The sequence below is a fragment of the Tursiops truncatus genome, chromosome 12 (genome assembly GCF_011762595.2).
Source record: "Tursiops truncatus isolate mTurTru1 chromosome 12, mTurTru1.mat.Y, whole genome shotgun sequence".
NCBI classification, from domain to species: Eukaryota; Metazoa; Chordata; class Mammalia; order Artiodactyla; family Delphinidae; genus Tursiops; species Tursiops truncatus.
This window is the reverse complement of record NC_047045.1, coordinates 61,296,078-61,317,676: the sequence shown is the minus strand read 5'-3', so window position 1 is coordinate 61,317,676 and position 21,599 is coordinate 61,296,078. Positions and strand designations below refer to the sequence as shown.

At 40.6% G+C, this 21,599-nt stretch overlaps 2 protein-coding genes across 5 annotated transcripts in view; both read left to right on the top strand.

The window, feature by feature from the left end:
* The window catches only part of HBS1L (HBS1 like translational GTPase), an 81,786-nt gene extending 78,154 nt beyond the window's left edge, over window positions 1-3,632 (top strand). For 3 of the 4 annotated variants that reach the window (XM_019951738.3, XM_019951740.3, XM_073789615.1), the window contains 2 exons: window positions 991-1,135; window positions 3,109-3,632. In XM_019951738.3, the coding sequence (XP_019807297.1) occupies window positions 991-1,135; window positions 3,109-3,120 (157 nt within the window). In that variant the 3' untranslated portion in view covers window positions 3,121-3,632. Of the gene's footprint in view, window positions 1-990; window positions 1,136-3,108 lie in introns of those variants that run through there. The other variant, XM_019951742.3, reaches the window with a different exon arrangement.
* A 147-nt stretch (window positions 3,633-3,779) lies between these two features.
* The window catches only part of ALDH8A1 (aldehyde dehydrogenase 8 family member A1), a 31,395-nt gene continuing 13,575 nt past the window's right edge, over window positions 3,780-21,599 (top strand). Inside the window, exons 1-5 of the mRNA XM_004317506.4 lie at window positions 3,780-5,324; window positions 8,704-10,818; window positions 13,958-14,105; window positions 16,053-16,208; window positions 17,807-17,956. Coding sequence (XP_004317554.3) covers window positions 10,669-10,818; window positions 13,958-14,105; window positions 16,053-16,208; window positions 17,807-17,956 — 604 coding nt within the window. The 5' untranslated portion in view covers window positions 3,780-5,324; window positions 8,704-10,668. The remainder of the gene's footprint in view (window positions 5,325-8,703; window positions 10,819-13,957; window positions 14,106-16,052; window positions 16,209-17,806; window positions 17,957-21,599) is intronic.

Here is a 21,599-nt window from a genome sequence, read left to right as displayed (position 1 = left end):
TAATGCAAATTATGAATATATTAGATGTTCTCCTTCCTAAGGAATGGGACCTTAAGCTGAAATTGCCCAAAGCCAATATTTAGAATTTTGGGAATACGTTTTTTAGAAACTTTGGCTTATTGTATGTGTCTGTCCCTGAATTAATCTTTCAGAAGGGGAGTTTATGAATGCTGTTCTCTATCCTTCTAGAACACATCAAAATTGAATTAGGGAACATTTCAGAATGTCCCCTTAGGGTTCTCCCTCTTTCAGTAAGTCTGGTGGGGCCCGTGCACAAGGATGCTTGGTGGTTTTGCTTATTTGTGTGAAGCTGTTTGCAATCAGGCCCATGCCTCATCTCCCTTCATTTCCTACAAACATCATACTGTGAAAGAATCTTACATGATTTTATCCTGAACGTCTGTTAAAGAACCACTCTTCCTATGTGAGAAAAGAGAGAGGAGGGAGGGAGAGAGAGATCTAGGGTAGTGTGTTGGCACTAGGAGATTATCCTCTTTAAAGATAACTTTTTAACACATAATCTACCAATTAGGATTTCACTATGGAAGACATAGGACATTGCATTCCTTTCTTTAAATGCAGCTGCATCACTCTTCTTTAATTTCATGAGGGAATGAAAGGGAAGACTTCGGTGGAGGTGTCTTGAGTATTTTAGATTATAGTGTCCTTCAAAGGATAGAGTTCAATTTGGAGGATTGTTTAAAACACACACACACACACACACACACACACACACACACACACACACACACTCATACTCATACACACACGAACTAGCTAATATTTCTTAAATCTAGAATTACTCCTCTCATTTCTTTCAACTAACCCCCTAAAATTCAAAGGCATATATTTTCATTTTAAGAAAATCCCTTTTTACTTTTTAAGTTTTTGAAAAACTAAGTTGATGTGTAGATGGAATGTGAAATATTTTTCAGGTTTTAATTACATTTCTTTACCTTTATTAGATTTCCATTTTATTTTTCGTGATAGATTGTTGACCAAAGGCCAGAATGCATTGGTGGAGCTACAGACACAAAGACCAGTGGCTCTTGAGCTGTACAAAGACTTTAAAGAGCTGGGGAGATTCATGCTGCGCTACAGTGGTTCTACCATAGCTGCTGGTGTAGTCACCGAGGTACTTTAAAGTGACTGATTATGTATCCATGGTTATTATGTCTTTTTCTACTTTCTTGTTAAAATTTTACTTATTTATTTTTATTTTTTGGCCGCGTTGGGTCTTCGTTGCTGCGCGCGGGCTTTCTCTAGTTGTGGCGAGCAGGGGCTACTCTTCGTTGCGGTGCGCGGGCTTCTCATCGCAGTGGCTTCTCTTGTTGCGGAGCACAGGCTGTATGTGCATGGTCTTCAGTAGTTGTGGCTCGCAGACTCTAGAGTGCAGGCTCAGTAGTTGTGGCACAGGCTTAGTTGCTCCGCGGCATGTGCGATCTTCCCGGACCAGGGATCGAACCCGTGTCCCCTGCATTGGTAGACGGATTCTTAACCACTGTGCCACCAGGGAAGCCCTCTTTTCTACTTTTTAAGAATGATTACTGAGATTTTATGGCTTAACGGGAGTGCAGTTATATTAGAACAACATTTTAAAATTTTATTAAAGATTAAAAGAATGACGGGAAGAAAATGTTTCATCTTAGATCTTCTCATAACGAAACTTCCAAACTGTCTTCTCCACCAGTAATATTGCTCAAAATTAAAGGAAATCCATTGAAAAATACATCTGTATGCAGTCCAAATCATGAGAATAGACTTTAATAAGAGTCAAATGAATTGGGGGTAGTGGTTTTGTTTAACAAAGTGCCCTCATTACATTTTTTTTTTAATAACTGGTTCTCAGTTCATTCATTCAGAAAGTTAATGTATCAGTAATGTTTCTGAAACATTAATATATAATGTAAGGTACAGTTGAGTTTTGGAGAAAATAGCCAGAAATGAACCAGAATTTCAGTGATTTAAATTTTCTCCCACACTATCATGATTAATATAGATCTTATGAATACATGCATGCCTTATTTTATTGCACTTCACAGATACTGTGTTCTACATAATGAAGGTTTGTGGCAGCCTTGCATTGAGCAAGTCTCTAGGCACCATTTTCCCAACAGCATTTGCTCACTTCATGTCTCTGTTTCACACTTTGGTAATTCTTGCAGTATTTCAGACTTTTACATTATTATTATTACATATTTGTTATGGTGATCTGTGATCAGTAATCTTTGATGTTATGCCTACAAAAAGGTTATGACTCACTGAAGGCTCAGATGATCGTTAGCCTTTTTTAGCAATAAAGTATTTTTAAGTTAAGGTATGTACATTGTTTTCTTAGACATAATGCTATTGCACCCTTAATAGACTATAGTATAGTGTAAACATAACTTTTCTATGCACTGGAAAACCAAAAAATTCCTATGACTTGCTTTACTGCGATTCTCACTTTATCGAGGTGGCCTGGAACGGAACCCACAATATCTGCGAGGTATGCATGTATTTTTAAAAGGGGCTTCATTACTTCATATGCTTGTTTTCTGCATAAAAATTACTCAGTTCATTTAACTGGATGGATACTTTGGACATAGGGCTTTAGGTTGTATCAAAATTCAGTTATACATGTACCATGAAAAAGGCTCTGGAGTTAAACTTAAGTCTAAGTCTGAGTTACTGCTCCACTAATTCCTAGCTGCAGAAGAACAACATTTGTCCTGTAATTTATCCATCTATGAAAATGGGGTAATAGAATCTACCTTCTGGAGTTGTGAAATGAAATGGTCTGCATAAAGCACTTGGCACAGTGATTGCATTTAGAAAGCATTCAGTAAATGTTACCTAATAGCAGCAGCAGCAGCATCACATTTAACTGTCAAAACATTCTTTACAAAAGAGCATTCTAAAAATAAGATGCAGTCTCTTGTGGAAAGTAATGGAGAGATTATAGAAAATCTCAAATAACAAGACTAGGGAAGGAAAAAAGTTGCAGGAAAAACAAAAAAGTTTCACCTGATGTAATGATTACTCCACTGCCATTTTTTCCTTTTGTTGTTGTTGTTCATATAATGTGGTTGGTTAAATTATAGCAAATGCTTTTTTTTTCTTTTACAGATAAAAGGCTGATGGGTCAGAATTTCTACCATGTTTCTAAAGACAGTGAGATAGTTAACCTCCATGTTTTGAAAGAATCCAGTTATTCAGTTAAAGCAACAATGTGCAATTGATATTTTTTTAAATGAGAAAATTCAAGCTATAATCAGCTGCAAAGAAGTATTATTCACCACTCCTACAAAAATTTTAAGTTGCCAACTGGCAAAGAAAGGCTAATATTGCACTTTCATTTAAAAAACTAGCTTTTCCTTTGAAATGTTACTAATGGATTTACCTTTCTGAGACTTACGGAAGTTATCAGAAATATGTGTTAGAAGACATTGAATCATCATGACGTGAACTCTACTTCCAGCCAAACCACCAAATGTTTTCAGTTTTCTCTTTTGATTTCAACTTACAACACACATTTTTAAGGAAGAATAACTAAAATGGGTTATTGAGGTAGTTAATATTTGACCTGAGCAGTTTTTTAGTTAACTGTAAGAAAAGATTTGTTGAAGGTTAATAAAGGTATTTTGTGTTGAGCAGTGAGTGTTCTTCCTTCAACAAACAACCATTTGGAACTGCTTAGTTTGCAGTTATTGGAAATTGTTCCTTTGGTAACCAAGATATTATTTAAGGTGTAAAGCCAGCTAATAAAATGCCTTTGTTTGAGCATAACAACAAAATGTGTTGTGTTTCTTCGATGTTTATGAGATTCTAAGTAGGACTTGGGTTTTATGGGATCTTTTTCACCTGAGGGTTTCCCCAGTCTTTCACGTGAATTCTTGCTTTTTATCCTAGTAGCAGATCAAATTTAATCTCATCCATTTCTAACCATAACTTAATTTTATTTTTCCCATTCTCACTTTTATAATTACATGTATGATGACTTTATCTCGTATTCCTTGTAGATTGTAAGTCCCCTATGAGTAAGAGTCATGTTTTTCTTTAAAGTTTCAACAAACTCCAAGGTATATTTAGTTAACAGGTATTTGTTGAGCTCCCTCCTGGGTACCATTGCTTTCGAGTGGATTTTGTCCTCAGCTGAGGCTGGGACTGTGTTTTTTTTTTCCACATCTTTATTGGAGTATAATTGCTTTACAATGGTGTGTTAGTTTCTGCTTTATAACAAAGTGAATCAGTTATACATATACATATGTTCCCATATCTCTTCCCTCTTGCGTCTCCCTCCCTCCCACCCTCCCTATCCCACCCCTCTAGGTGGTCACAAAGCACTGAGCTGATCTCCCTGTGCTATGCGGCTGCTTCCCACTAGCTATCTATTTTACGTTTGGTAGTGTATATATGTCCATGCCACTGTCTCGCTTTGTCACAGCTGGGACTGTGTTCTGATGGACCATATGATACAATTTTTTTAAAATTAGTTTATTTTTTAATTTATTTTTGGCTGTGTTGGGTCTTCGTTTCTGTGCGAGGGCTTTCTCTAGTTGTGGCGAGCGGGGGCCACTCTTCATCGCGGTGCGCAGGCCTCTCACTATCGCGGCCTCTCTTGTTGCGGAGCACGGGCTCCAGATGCGCAGGCTCAGTAGTTGTGGCTCACGGGCCTAGTTGCCCCGTGCCATGTGGGATCTTCCCAGACCAGGGCTCGAACCCATGTCCCCTGCAATGGCAGGCAGATTCTCAACCACTGCGCCACCAGGGAAGCACCGATACAATTTTTTTATATTGGGAAATGGTGTGATTTATATATTGATGGCTTACCATATTCAACAGCATTTCTTCTTAATTGAAGAATAACATCCATATGGTAAAGTGTACAGAACATGAATGTGCTGCTTGGTGGACGATCACAAAGTGAACACATTTCTTTACTAAAAAGTATATGTGTAGCTGTCATTTGAGAGTAAACTTGCTAAGGCAAAAAAGCGTTTTATTTATATTAGTCAGAAATTTAACAGATACAACTGACAGAAACCTAATTTAAAGTGACTTAAGCAAAAAAGAAAGACCTGCAGTAGCCCTGACTTTCAGCTGGTCTTGCTCGAGTCACAGTGTCAGGCAAGGACTAATCTGTACTCTGCCTTCTCCAGTGTTGGTTTTGCCCTCAGACTCCATACGGAACCCCCTGCGATTCCACACTTAGATCCTCAGACCCTCCATCAAGGGCAAGGACAGGCTAAAAGAACATGTCTTTTCCAGAAGTCCTAGAAACATCTCACCATGGACTATAACTGAGTGTAATTTCTTTCCTTGGGGCATCCTTTAGATGTGATGTGAGTATCACCCAAAGTGCACAGCTGAGAATTATGGAAGGGTTGGAAGGAAATTCAGGATGCTATGAAGAAGGGGAAATGGATTGGGGGCGGGGGGAGGGGGTGGGATGCAAAAACAAGAAACATCCACTCTGTATAGCATACAAGGTCATGATAGCATTAAGAATTTTAGATAAAATTTTAGCATAAAACAAATAGTAGCAGCAGTAGTAAAAATGAGTTTATTTCTTCCTTCCTAAATTGTGATAGAGTGATCTTTTTATTTACATTATGTTTACAATTGATTGTTGTTGAGGGGTGGTAATATTAAGAGAACCCACTGTGGGAGGTTGGGGGTTAAATGACAAGGTGTCCGGCGAGCACGCCCAAGCTTGGGTTTGGTCTGAAATCCTCCCCCTGACACTTACCATACTAAATAGTACATCCATATTGGGTCACTGTGCTTCAGGTACTTCTTGTCTCTGCTTCTTCCTATTTATGGTCACGCTGTTTCTTTACACAAGTGGCTTTGTCCTCTTACCATGACTCTTCATGGGTCTCCGCTGGATCAGTTGCCTCTGTGGTAACCTGGCTTAAAAAAATTTCAGATCCATGTTTGGGCTTGTTAGTGTTTTTCCACATGTTCGTTATTTATGACAATATTTGAATTTTAGAAACTCAAATATTGGTTTAGAAAACAATTTCTGGACATAGTTTGTTTTCTCCCAATAATATGCAGATCAGTAATAATTTTAACTATTGTTAAAATGTAATCATTCCCTCTAGAAAATTTGGAAAATACAGAAAAGTAAAGAATAAAACTCACCCATAGTAATATTGCCTAAATATCAATATTACTGCTGCTAACATGTTGATGTATTTCTTTTCTGTCTCTAGGGCATATTTTTTCTTGGAGTTGTGATCATTAGTCAAGCTCTTTTCATTTTATAATGTAATCAAGATTTTTTGATAGAAATATTAGTAGCTTTTTAAAAATGATGTAAAAATATAAAATTAGAAACCTAGATATATTGGAATTAGGATTATACAGCTAATTTTTTAAAAAACTTCTAGGTAAGAAGGCTCAATAAAAACTCCTGGGCCATTATTTTCAAACTTCCCTCTAAAATAGTCACAGGAATATGTAAATAGGAAAACATTCCTTCCTTCATCCCTAAGAGTCTGCCGTATCCATGCACAGAGGGAGCTCTGGAGCACCGGTCGTCATGGGGCTGACAGTTCAGCCAGGGGCCCTTCTCAGCACTACAAACTACAAATGAGAGTTAACAGTGTGAAAGTATTCAGGAGGAATGCACCCTAAAGACAACATTAGAAGGGGGCTGGTGAGGGGGGACCATTAATACTGAAGTAAAATTGTAATACTTCTATACAAGAGTCTCTTGAGTTAAACTAATTCAGCCCGTAAGCCACAATCTCCTACCAATTCAGGATTAGTGGAGGGAGGGGGGGCAGGTTTTGCATTGGCAAAATCATCCAACAGGGCAGCTTTTAGCCTTCAAAGTAGCAACATCAAGATCCCACCAACAGTAAAAACCATTCTTTAGAACCCACCCACCTCCAGTAAGAAGAACCACGTCAGTGAGAATCTTAACAGTGGGGCACAAGCCAGCAGAACCACACATTGACATGAGGTATGGGTACAAGTGGCAAGATGAGGAGAGCCCAGCAATAACCCTAGTTGAAGACACCTAAAGTCCTTCTTAGCTTTAGAATCTTGCCAGCAGAGCAAAAGTAGAACGGATCAAGTAATTTACAACCTGGTTCTTTGAAAATGCCAAAGATATTCAAGATTTTTAAAAGGAAAAAAAAAAAAATGAACACACTAGGGGTGAGATGAACCATGTAACTATATGTGTTAATGATTAATTAGAACACTGTCTAACACTGGGTTCTGCTCCTGTGTACCAGCTCATTGCTGTTTTCTCAGGGAACCCCCGGCCCTGAGAAAAATGGGTTACTATGTGCTTCAGTGGGACCTTGTCTCTCTCCTTGGAATATTTTCGTGGGTGCAATTTTATATTGACTTGTATGATTCATTTATGTTCTCCTTCCTCTGAAATGTAAGTCCCAAGAGGAAAGAGACCTTTTCTGTTTTGCTTCTGATTCTTTTTCAGCAATTGGTGTAGTCCTTCACACATGCAATTGTTAAATGAGTGAAAGAATTAACACTGGTGGTGGCATTATGGAGGATTTTCATTTCTTTACATCTGTATTGTGAGAAAATTACAAGCTTTTATTTCTATGATAATGCTGTGTGTGAAGGCGCTGTTTTTTAAAGTGAAGGAAAGAGAAAACTTGTTAGAAGCAAACTTTAAAACTGCTTCTGTCTGTCCTCTTGTCTGGTGAACCTCAGCTGTAATTTGGAGTCTTTCTTGAGCTGGGGTGACCCTCTTGATCCTGGAAGATTCAAATGTGCCTGCATTTCAGAAAGGGAACCAGCAATCGACTGGCTGCTAGGGATTCTCCTAGCTCTCAGGTGGACTATGAGATAGATGGTGGGAGTAATTGACACATTAGTACTTTCCAATACTGGGCTTGGGTATATTTCTTTTTATTTAAAGATGGTTAAGAAATAAGAGGCTTGTGGCAAAATCGGTAGTACCTGAGCACATGCAGGCAAAAAGCTTTCTTTCAGGTGTATTGCAGGAAACAAAAGTTTTCTTTCAATAACTGCTGCATGGTGTCTGTGAGATGTAAGGGGATATTGCTGAGCTGAGAAAAGAATCAGAACAGGTTAGAAGAGACTCCATGGAAGCCTAAATCATAATAGCAAAATTTAAACATTCAGTGAAGCCTGTAAAATAGATAGCAATTGCAGAAGAGTTGATGATATAGAGGTTGTCCTTGGAAACCACTCCTAGAATGCAGATAGGTGAAAATGATGAACAGGAAGACCCCAAGATTGCACCGTATTTTATGTAAAACATCACAAGGGAATTCTAATGAGATTAAGCCAATCTTGGAAACAAAACAAAACTCCCCCAAAAAATCATCTTCAAAGAAACAAAAAATTAGCTTTAGTCTTTTCGGCAGCGCTAAATTCCAAAAGACAGAGGGACACAGGAGCTAAATATATAAAACTCAAAGTTAGAGGGACTGTAACTCACAAATTCATCACTCATATGACGTTATTTATAGGCGGGGTAAGAGTCTCAAAAGATGTCCTTCTGGGAGAGGGTGAAGGGATTGTGGAGGCAGGATTTTAAATGTCCAGATCATGAAGAGGTAGTTGAACACTTTAAGATTGGGAACATCATGGTAGAAAATTCTTTAGCAAGCATATGTTGATGCCGATCATTTGTTGATGTCATCAGTCAAAGACCACCAGGACACAACCGTAGTCAAAATAATTATTATTATTTTTTGATGCTTGTTGCAGGCAGAGAGACCGCCGTGGAGTCTAGGTGCTTCTCATAAGAAGGTATGAAGAATTGCGCATATGTAGGTAATGAGGAGGGAGGGCTCAGGTGAGCAGGGGTTTCTTCTGGACTGGGCACGGTCAGAAAGTGGGAATAATTCTGCAGTTGGGTATCAATTTTCATATAGGAGGTAGGAGAAATGGAACGCAGTAAAGCAGCAGTCATGCATATTGACCACAAGAGGGCGATGTTAAGTCATTTTCGTGGTTTGCACGGTGCCTTTTGGTCTGTGCTCAGGTGTGAGGACAGTATCTCACTTCATCAGGAGCACAGAATAACCTTGTCTGATGTCAGAGATTTAGGAATTGTCAGTGTTCAGTAGGAGAACACCATGGCCCAGCTGTGAGTGCCAGGCCAGCTTTTAGCTTTCAGAAGATCCCTTTTCTCTCTCACATTGAAACCACTTAAATATGTATTGGTAAATTAATGGTGAAATAAATGTGGCAGCACTATTTACAATAGCTAAGACATGGAAACAACCTAAATGTCCATTGATAGATGAGTGGATAAAGAAGATGTGGTATGTATACACAATGGAATATTACTTAGCCACAAAAAGAATGAAATAATGCCATTTGCAGCAACAAGGATAGACCTAGAGATTATCATACTGAGTGAAGTAAGTCAGACAAAGACAAGTATCATATGATATCGCTTATATGTGGAATCTAAAAAAATGATACAAGTGAACTTATTTACAAAACAGAAACAGATTCACAAAGAAACTTATGGTAACCAAAGGGGAAGGGGAGAGAGATAAATTGGGAATTTGGATTAACAGATACACACTACTATATATAAAATAGATAATCAACAAGGTCCTACTTTATAGCACAGGGAACTCTACTCAATATCTTGTAATAACCTATAAGGGAAGAGAATCTGAAAAAGTATGTGTGTGTGTGTGTGTGTGTGTGTGTGTATATATATATATATATATATATATATATATAAAATTTTGCTGTACACCTGAAACTAACACAACATTGTAAATCAACTATACCTCAATTTAAAAAAAAAAAACTTTTCCAGTCTTCTTTGTCTCTCACATTCCCTGATTAACTGTGACACAGAGCATCCTTTCACGCACTCATTAGCCCACTGTTTTCCCTTTGCTATGAGTTGCTTTTCATATCCTTTGCTTACCTTTCTATGAGGTTGTTCATTTCTCTTACCAATTTGTAGAACTTCTTATATACATCATGGACATGAGTCCTGGGTGTGTTACATACATTGTATATAGTTTGGGCTGATACCGTCATCTTCATGGCACATCTGGGAAGATGTGGGCTGGGGTGGCAGCCCTGGTTTTAGGATGGACAGTTCAGCGACAAGGCAGAGAGAAACTGGTGGGTGATGGAAAGAGAAAGTCTGCCTTCAGCCACCTCTGAGGGTGAGGGCAGTGATGCACTGAGGAAAAAGCACATGATTTGGAGACAAAAGGACCCTTACCAACTCTGCAATTTTGGACAAATTCACCTCTCCGAGGACAAAAGAAGGGAAGTAATGACCTTTACGTTCTATAGGATTGTGGTGTGGAATAAATTAGTAAATTCATGTAAAGACCTGCCTCACGGCCTGGCACTTAATCAATGTTCGAGCAGTGAATATAGTGTGAATCCAATAAAATAATACACACAGATGCCTTTGGACCATTTTAAAGGGCCATGAACACATAAGCAGATGTTACTTTAACATATTATTATCCATTTCTCACAACGTACTGGACAGCTGTGAAATATTTGGGAACTCTCTTCATTCGGAGTTTAGACACTGAAATACTCTCGGAGAATGTCACGTCACCTCCCACTTTCACTGATTGGCAGATGGGGTCACTGGGGCTGGAAGTGAGGAGGAGACTTAAGTCAGGAGTCGGGAGAGCGGGGGGATAACCTTCCTGAGCAACGCAAAGGGGAAGGGCAGGCATGTCCTTTCCTATGGCTGGAACAAGGGCCCTTTTGATGCTGGAAAATTTCATAGATGGGAAATTTTTACCTTGTAGCTCATACCTAGATTCCTACGATCCCTCTACAGGGGAAGTGTACTGCCGAGTGCCGAACAGTGGAAAGGAAGAGGTGAGTATATTCACTCAGAGAAGACTGAAATCTACTTTGCCTGTTGGTGATTTATGGTAACTTAATTTTCTAGGAGCAAAGGAGATCGAGAAAAGGTGTAGGATTGTTAAACATTAGCAGAAGGAAGGTTTTTAGTTCTAGGAAGGTTTATTTTGTAATTGGGTATATATGATACACGGCACCAATCTCAGGTTACCATATGCAGAAACAAATAATAATCCAGGTAGCCTAACACAAAGCCACAACTCACAGACATTCCTTGATGGGTGCCTAGTAAAAAGCATTATTTGTAAGAATGATCAGTATTACTAAGTGATCTTTTTCTCAACCAAGTGTTGCCTAAATTTGCCATTATATTCATGGATTTCCACAAAATGCATTACTTCACAAAAATTAGCAAAATCTTAAAACCCAGCGATTTATTTTATATTATCCTGTAATAATTCTTCATGTCTTCAAAATATCTAGTAAAGTAAAACCAATCATTTGAATGATGAAATGCAGAATCAAATTCCTGCATATTTTTGAAGTTAAATTTAACACTACTTTTTCTTACTCAAAGTACTTAATGGTGCACACATTAAAACTTTTTTTCAGTGATGTAGAATTAATATTATTGAGGAGTTTTGTAAAATATTTGCGATATATTTGATTAGTTATTGCACTGAGAGTAGAAATATATTTGGGGTGATAAATGTGGCTGATGAATGTATACTCATCTAAATGGATTTATGCTCAAATTAAATGGATTTTAATTTATTTTTTAAGGCACAAAGAACTAGATTATTTAAAAGATAATTGTAGCCTTCATATGTAAATGAGTATTATATGCAAGGTTTTTTTAAAAAAAGAACTAAGCTATTCTTTCTCCACTGTTAATAATATTCTAAATCTGTCTTCTTGCATTAAAAAGAAACCTTTAGACTTTCGGATTAAAGTTTGCAAATATTGGCTAATCTGTTGGTTAAACTGTAACCTGCAATTTTGTTTGCTTCAAATGACCTGGGATAGACGTGGAAAATCCAGCTTTTCCAGCCCTCATTGTCTCAGAGTCCTTTCCAAAGTAAAGTTAAAATTGACAAGTATGCCAAATTCAGGTGAAATATTTTCTGCAGCTAATGGCTCAGCCCTTGCAGAAGAGAGAATGAGGGATGGATACACCTGCTCGCAGAGGAATAGATATTTTGGATTTTCCAGCAATCCAGCTTGCAAACATTCCATCTGACACCATAAATCCCAGGTTTTTCTGGCTTGAAAAATATGGTTACCATGCAAGCCACATGCCCAATTTCCCCAAAAGTCACTCACAGAAAGTGCTGCCAGTCTGTCAACAGGACTCCCATTCATTCAGCGTTTGCATTCATTAAGCCATTGAACACAAATTGTCCCAAATCTGAGTCATAACCTATAAATAAGACTCTATCATCATCCTTATTTTACAGATCACAGCATGCTTAGATTAGTGGTCACACACACACTCGCAGTAGCATTTGCACTGTAGCATTGGGGTCCGACTGCCTGGCTTCAGAGATCAGCTACACCGCTTAATACCTATGTTCTTGACCTACAGCTGAACCTCAGTCTCCTCATCTATAAAATGGGGATAATAATAATACCTACTTCAGAGTGTTGTTCTGAAGATTAAACAGACTGACATATGTAGAGCCCTTTGCATCTGGCATATAGTAAATGCTTTATAAGTATTATATTTTGCTAATATTATTGTATGTAGTACATTATATGTGTTCTACATTAAATGGATGTAGGACATGTGACATAGGACAACTTAGAAAATATGACTGGACTTGAGTTTTCTGCTTTTCTAAAAGATCAGAGTTTTGCATCAACAACTGTAGGAAGATTAGATTTGACGTTGACTGCTGTAGGTAGGAACCGTCCTCTTATTGGCTGGCAGCAGGGCATCAACCACCAACTTTGCAGACATTTGTAATTAAGACAAGAATCCTTTTATACCTATTTTAGCTCAGCTGAAGGTGACTTTGTTCACATAAAGAAAATGAGAAGGCATGTAGATCCGATTTGGGGTGATAGGGCAGCTGAATTGTCAGATCATGTAATACAAGAAAGATGCCGGAAGCTTGTGGAAAAAGATTCTGAGGCTGAGCCTGGGTCCAGTGGTGGAAGAAAGCTGTGAGTGATTATAAATGTCATGCATGTGAGAGAGGAGAAGGGAGAGACACAGGCTCTGGATTTGCCATCTCTGGAAAAGGCATTGCTTAGACGTTTGCCTAAGAGAGGAGAAAGACAGCAGAAACCCTGCTAATTCATTCTGCCTCCATGAACTGGCTTTGCTGATACCTTCCTATACATTGTTTCCTTTTGGATTTAGCTCTAAAACCAGGTCCCCAAGCTATCTGTTCAACCACAGATGCCCTCTTCTCCAACAGAGGACCTTTCCATTGGGCGGAGCCAGGCAGGGGACTGGGACTGTGGTTATGCCATAGCAGGCCAGCTGTGGTCTCGGGAGCCACAGAGATCTGGGTTTGCATCCTGATTCTGCCACTTATTAGCTGTGTGACCTCTGGCAAATTACTTGAGCTCTCTGTGTTTCAGTTTCCTTATCTGTAAAACAGGCTTAGCAATACTCATGTTACAGAACTTTAAAAGAGATTTAATGAAATAATTTGTGTAAAGCATTTAGCACATTCTGTTATATATAAAAATTAGTCAATAAATAACTAATATGATTAGTCATTCCAAGTGAAAATGACAGTCTGGGATGTGATTTCAAAGAAACTTTTAGACCTTATCAAGTATGTCAAAACTGCATTAAGAGTTTAGAGATTCCATACATCTTAATTAAGTTTCCTCTCATATGATATTCAGAAATTTTCTATATTTTGAAATTATTGAAAATGTATACCTGCTACTCAAATAGATTCTATTATCGCCACATTCTGGATACCTTGATCAAAATGGAGCATTTTTCTTTTTTTGTGGTGCCCCGACTTTGCTGGTCAGGTAAACACCACTTTGTGGGCGACTCAGTATTGGGAGTGTCGAATACTTGCAATTAGGCAGAAAAAACGTTAGCCATGTACGGACCTGTGGATTCTGGATTCACCCAACCCTCGGGAGCAACAGTCTAAGGCGACCCTCTTCCGTTTGCCCCTCCGAGATCGAAGCCGCGGTGGAGGCCGCCAGAGCAGCTTTTCCGGGCTGGTCCTCCCGGAGCCCCCAGGAGCGCTCGCAGGTGCTGCAGCGGCTGGCGGATTTGCTGGAACAGTCCCTGGAGGAGCTGGCCCAGGCTGAATCCAGGGACCAAGGTGAGAGGCATCTGTGCCAGCCTCTTCCCTCTTTCCCACGCTTGCTCTCTCTAGCGGAGCCCGGGTTTAGCGCCGCTGTCCCTTCTTTATGGGAAGTGCACGCACTATCTTCCTGGCGGTTCACACGCTCCTTCCAGGTTGTCAGTTGATCTCTTGCCTCTTAACCGTGTGGATGGAACTCAGGACACTTTCTTCATGTTACCCCCACCCACTTGGACCTATCAGCTAGCCCACCCATGTGCTTCTCACGGCAGTGGTAGAGGATGGAAAGCCAAACCAGCCAAGGCCTCTGAAGGCCGAGGCTTGCAACTGGCCCACTTCTGCTTCATTCTGATGGCCAAAGCAAGTCAAGGCCCAACGCCAGTTCAGGAGGAACGGAAATAAATACACTGTATATTTGGTGGAAGGAACTGCAAAGATGTATGGCAAAGGGCATGGATATGGGGAGAGAGGAAGAACGAGGGCTGAGGGTGCAGCCCTCCACTAGTTCTAAGTAGAGAGTTTCAAAGCAAATTTGTTTCTTTTCTTTTCACTACGTGATTCATTTATTATTTTTAAATTTTAATTAATTAATTAATTAATTTTGGCTGCATTGAGTCTTCCTTGCTGTGAGCAGGCTTTCTCTAGTTGCGGCAAGCAGGGGCTACTCTTCGTTGTGGCGTGCGGGCTTCTCATTGCGGTGGCTTCTCTTGTTGCAGAGCACAGGCTCTAGATGCACGGGCTTCAGTAGTTGTGGCATGATATTTATTTTTTAATTGAAGTATAGTTGATTTACAATGTGTTAGTTTCAGGTGTACAGCACAGTGATTCAGATATATATCTATATCTATAGCTATACATATACATGTGACAGCTCTTCAAATTGTCTTATATATGTATATATGTACGTATATATACATATATATGTTCTTTTTCAGATTCTTACTCCTTATAGGTTATTACAGGATATTGAATATAATTCCTGTGCTCTACAGTAAGTCCTTGTTGGTTATCTATTTTATATATAGTAGTGTGTATATGTTAATCCCAACCTAATTTATCCCTCCCCCTCCTTTCCCCTTTGGTAAACATAAGTTTATTTGCTAAAAGCAAAGATAACTTGAAGAGCAGTCACACAGTTTTTTAGAAAGATTTCTGATATGTCGGTCACTGTTCCACTCCCAACACAATTTCCCAATTTTTTTAACTGCTTCCCAGAAGTCAGGGTAATGGAGTAAATGTCTGTAAATCTTTGTAATGATATCTGTTAGGAAAGGCCAAGATCTTTTTAATTTACATGCGTGCTGTAAAGCAGCCTAAAGTTAAGAAGCAGCCTGACTCCAAACCCTTCAGAAAAAAATGCTTCCTGACACTGCAGAGTCTCCCTGTATCACTAAAGATAACTGAGGAACAATCCAGGGAAGCATATATCTAGGATGTGCATGGGGCACATGATGGGTGAGCAAGGGCCACACAGCATCCTGTGCCAGCTTCCCACCAGTGGTTCTGCCATGTGTCCACCTTAGTGACTCCACTGTGTGTTGAGGGGACAGTTAATATCATCACGTGCTTTTTTGGTGATGTGCAAATACAGCTGTCTTAACACCCATTATTCCAACCCCTCTGTAGCATGTCCAAAGCTTGGTGATTTTGAATTGAAAGAGCTGGTGTGGGTGAAGTGATAGCATCTGGCGAATTCCTGATGATAGCTATGAATTGTTCAGTCCACAAAACAAAGATTATTTGACTCAACTCTAACCCCCTCTACTTCATCTTACAACCTCACATCTAATTGTTTCACAGTTTTATCAAACTATGATCAACGCTCTCTGTAACCAATGAATGCCCATCCCAGGCTGGAAGAAACAGAGGCTACTTCAGTGTGAGCAGGATACGTGTGTGGTATTGCTTCCTCCCAGTCCGAGGTGAAGAACACTGACAGCGCCTTCTGCTGTTGACTTCTTACAGGGAAAACCCTAACCCTGGCGAGAACCATGGACATTCCCCGGTCTGTACAGAACTTCCGGTTCTTCGCTTCCTCCATCCTGCACCACACGTCCGAGTGCACACAGATGGACCACCTGGGCTGTCTCCACTACACGGTTCGGACCCCCGTGGGCATCGGTAGGTGCTGCAGTGAAAGCCTGGACCACAGCTGTACGTAGAGATGCTCAGTCAGCCCTGTAGAATTGATCTAAAGGAACAGACTTAAAAAAAAGGAAAGTAGAAATTTCTTCTACTTTATCTGAAATTTAATTGGCCTTAAAAATCCAATTCTAGTTTATTTTCTTTGTGTCAAATTCCCTAGTTATTCCTGGAAACTTGTTCTGGAGGAATCACAGAGAAAAAGAATGATACTGATTGTAAATTCGCAATCCAGGACTTTTTGTCCCTTGTAATTAAAACATACCAAATTATTTCCAGAGAGCGTTGTGATTAAGATCATAGATTTTAGGTTATGTGTGGGGTAAGTGATTTAGATTTTGTGTGCTTCAGTATCCTGATCTGGAAACTGGGAGGATCGTTTAATTTTATCTTTATATATCTTTGTGTGAATTATGTAAGTTAGTAAGTGTAGAGCACTTAGAACAGTGCCAGGTACATGGTAAATAAGCCTTGACTGGATTATCTACTTCCCTCTTTCATTTCTCTGCTGCTTGCCCTTTAGAGGACATATAAATATCTGCAATAACTAAAAGTTTCCACTAGATGTCACTGTTTCCTCTGAGAAAAAACCAACTACCGTCCATACTTTACTAGTTATATTTTATGATAGAATAAAAGAAGATAAGTTAAAGGGGAAGAAAATGGAACATTTTACCTGAGCCCTTCGGAAATGGTATTTTCAAGGCGTTATGAAAGCTCAAACCTCCTCGTAAGAAGTATGCTAGTACATTATGCTGCAAAAATATTGTTATCCCCTAAAGAGCAGGTTTTTCAGTGGGAAATTTAATAATGTAAACTATGTTCACTTTCATAGCTCAGACTTGAGGGCAGAGTATAAAATAAGGTGGATCCATTTACTGATTCATAATGTAGGTTTTATTTTTACACGTTTTATGGTCAGAAGCCTAGGTGGTTTCAGAATGTTACATGGAGACCCACTGCAGATGTTGGTTCTGTTACTTACCCAGCAAACCCATCTGGTCAGAATACAGGTGAGAACCTAGAAAGATTTTTTTTTTAATTAAAAAATACTCTGGGTTAGCGAAAATGGATTTCACAGTCTCAGAACCTATTGCTCTTATTTTACAAATAATTCTGAACAGCTAGAAATTTTATGTCTCAATCCACAAGAGATTAGAAACAGAGATGGAGAAATTTAGAAGAAATAGGAGCTGGCCTGTTTGATTAATGAGGAGGGAGAAGTTTAAACAGTACAGAGATCAGTCTACACATCTCAAAACTGATCACATTCTGAGAATGTTTAGGGACAGGTAACAGTCTTTTAGCCCCAGAACTTATATTGCTGTTGTTCATAAATATAATTGTAAGTCATCAAGAAAAGAGTAGACTGTCCTGATTATAGTCTTAAAAGGTACAGCTGCTTGTAATACAGTTTAGAATTAGTTCCCTGAAGTTGGCTACAAAAGTTTGGGATTTTGGAAGAGTAAGCTGAAGTTTGGTGTAGCATGAAGGAGTTTGCATTCATAAAGCCTGTCGGGCCCATCTGCTTCGAGGGGAATGTCATTGCTGGCAATGCTTCTGTTATCCTCTGTTAGCTGGTCTCATCAGTCCCTGGAATCTGCCCCTCTACTTGCTGACCTGGAAGCTGGCTCCAGCGATCGCTGCTGGCAACACTGTGATAGCCAAGCCCAGCGAGCTGACTTCTGTGACCGCGTGGATGATGTGCAAACTCCTGGAGAAAGCAGGTAATTGGGAGATGGGGTTTAAGGGGGGGCACGCGGTTGGCTTTGGAGATGTATGTTTTGTAGGCCTCGGCCACCGTAGGGTCACTGACATTTGAAAAGTTATTTTGGATAGAAATCTGCTCAGCACCGAAACAGATCCCAGGGACATCTCTGATTTTTCGTTTCCCTGATCCTCTTCTGAGAAATCCCCTTCATCCACGGGGCTCGTGCCCACTGCTTCCTTTCTTCATCCCCAGAACATGCTACTGCAGGATAGCTCCTCCCTGCACGGGCTCCACGGGCAGTCGCCTGAGCATAGGATAGCAGTACAGCAAACGGCTTAAAGAGCTTGATAAACTCAGACACCAGCCTGCCCCAGACTGTCTCCAATAGTCAGTTTAAATAGTACGTTTGAAACAACAGTGGATTTTGATGCAAAGAAGAATATTGCTAGGTACCTCTCTGGTTTGCACAGCTATAGAATGCCTAAGAGAAACAGCCCATTTTCAAGAGAATTGAATATACACCCCTCAGTTTTCCCTGCATTTGGGACCACTGCTGAGATGCTGATATACTATGGTTCCTTGTCCCCCTTTTGCCGATGGTTTAAAACGTGGAAGGTGTGTTCCTGGTTTCGCCTGGAGTGTTCAGCCAACACTGCACCGGGGTTGGAAGGTTGCAGGCAGGAGGCTCTAGCTTGTAACCCACAGGAAGCCCCTCACTGTTAGGCCCTCAGCTCATGTCTCTGCCCAGCCTGGGTGGGAATGATGGGCAGGTGGTGGGGAACAGGCTCTGTCAGTCTCTGCTGTGCTCGTTTCCTTCAAGCCCACAAAGAAGGTGTTGCTGGGCTCACTTAGATCCATAGAAGGAGTGGTTGGTAAGAGCCCATCTCTCTCCTGTATGCCTTTTCTCTCAAAGCAAAAACATACACATTGGCTTCCAGGAAAGTTGAGCCAGTTCCTATTCCAGGGTTTAGATGACAGGTTAAATTGTGCCCGTTGAGGGAAGAGCACTGGGCCTCATGACCCTAGTTTAGCTGCCCATTTCCCTTGTATCCTATGGAAGAATGAGGCCACCCAGCCTAGGTCTTTGGGATGATGTCGATGGCTGCCCCAGGCCTCTGGAAGGTGCATGATATGAACATCCCTACCTCCCTCCTGTCCCAGAACGTGCCATCCCTCCCTTACAAAAGAGACCGCATTCTATCCCTTTCTTTGAAAAATGGAATCTCTAGTATCTGCAAAGGTCCAAGGTATTTCTTCCCCGCCTCTTGACTGCCGGTTCCCTGGTGTGAGATAGAAGTGGGGCCTCCGCTCTGCTTTGATCCTGTGTTGGATACACAGGGAGCTGGGGAGGGTGCCACAGAGCCGTGTTCCACAGACCACTCACTCCTAAGATCAGTTACGTCTTGATCTATGATGATTTCTCTTTTCTTTTTTTTTTAAAGCTTTGTTTATCTGCTGGTGCCTGACTTAGGTCCTCCCCTATGTGACAGAGGATGTCAGAAGCCTACATCTGACAGTAATTAATTAATTTATTTTTGGCTGTGTTGGGTCTTCGTTTCTGTGCAAGGGCTTTCTCTAGTTGCGGCAGGTGGGGGCCACTCTTCATCGCGGTGCGCGGGCCTCTCACTATCGCGGCCTCTCTTGTTGCGGAGCACAGGTTCCAGACGCTCAGGCTCAGTAGTTGTGGCTCACGGGCCTAGTTGCTCCGTGGCATGTGGGATCCTCCCAGACCAGGGCTCGAACCCGTGTCCCCTGCATTTGCAGGCAGATTCTGAACCAGTACGCCACCAGGGAAGCCCCTGATTTCTCTTTTCTAATCACCCTCCTCTTTCATATAACCCAGAACCTGGTCTGCCTGAGAGTTTTTTTTTTTTTTTTTTTTTTTTTTTTTTTATAATATATTTATTTATTTATTTTTGGCTGTGTTGGGTCTTCGTTTCTGTGCGAGGGCTTTCTCTAGTTGTGGCATGCGGGGGCCAGTCTTCATCGCAGTGCGCGGGCCTCTGACTATCGCGGCCTCTCTTGTTGAGGAGCACAGGCTCCAGACGCGCAGGCTCAGTAGTCGTGGCTCACGGGCCTAGTTGCTCCGTGGCATGTGGGATCTTCCCAAACCAGGGCTCGAACCCATGTCCCCAGCATTAGCAGGCAGACTCTCAACCACTGCGCCACCAGGGAAGCCCCTGCCTGAGAGTTTTATGTTTCCATTTATTTACCCAGCATTGCTCTTATTCTTGTGAATGAATAAACCTATTGTACCGAGACAGCCTGTCCCTCCCTCCCATCCTCCCTCCCTCCCTGGGCTGGCTTTGCCAAACTTTCCTCCTCCAACAAACACTGAGAGTATGATGGTCCAATTGCACCTGACATGAGCCCTCAGTTTCTCCACTGGGATTGGGAGGGGGTGTGAATGACATCACTTAATTCTGCTTTAGAGCACTCTAAGAGAAACTTGCGTAAGAAAAGAAAGCTAAAACAACGTGCTAAGGCATTCTGGATATGTCAACAGCCAGCTCCTCTAGTCCGGGGCATTCAAACAGACTTGGTAAATGAACTTTCTTTGAAATAAAATCATCGAATATTTATATAGATACACCATGAATACCTCTTTGGGAGCCCTAGAATATTTGGTTTTTTCCCTTGTGGGCACCAAACGTTTGCTCTCATTCCTGAAGTGTCCACTGACGGCAGATTACTGGCCCTTCCTATTAATTTTGGTTCTGCTCTATTTAAGCTTAAAATTTTCCTTGTCGTGACCCAGGCACATCCTAGCTCTGGAGGGACTTCCTTCCCTTTCCTGTCTCTTAGCCTCCTATTCTGAGTTTTACTGAATCGTTATTTGCCAATTAAACTGCCTTCTTTCTCTTATAACCAGAATCTTTTAAGGGTAGAAGGCAGATTTATCTAGAAAAATTTCATTAGTGTCTGGATCAAATGGCAAAATGGTTCTGAGAAGTACTGGCCAGTAGATAGCTCTTAACTTATTAACATTGGAGCTCAAAGAAACGTAATCAATCAATGTATTAATACGACAAACCTCACAGAGCTGTTGGGAGATCTATAGGGTGTAGCCCACTTACAACAATGACCAACCCACAGGAAGTACCCAATAAATGTGAACGTTTACTGGTACTCTTTAAATTTTTTATTCTCATTAAAATTATTTTAATAGCATACATATGTAGCATTATATCTTATTTTTCATTTATTTTATTTCTTTATTAATAGATCTTTATTGGAGTATAATTGCTTCACAATACTGCATTAGCTTCTGTTGTACACAAAAGTGAATCAGCCATACGCATACGGATGTCCCCATATGCCCTCCCTCTTGAGCCTCCCTCCCACCCTCCCTATCCCACCCCTCTAGGTCAACGCAAAGCACTGAGATGATCTCTCTGTGCCATGGGGCTGCTTCCCACTAGCTAGCTATTTTACATTTGGTAGTGTATGTATGTCGATGCTACTCTCACTTCGCCCCAGCTTTCCCCTCCCACCCTGTGTCCTCAAGTCCATTCTCTATGTCTACATTTTTATTCCTGCCCTGCAACTAGGTTCATCAGTACCTTTTTTTTTTTTAGATTCCATATATATGCATTAGCATACAGTAATTTGTTTTTCTCTTTCTGACTTACTTCACTCTGTATGACAGACTCTAGGTC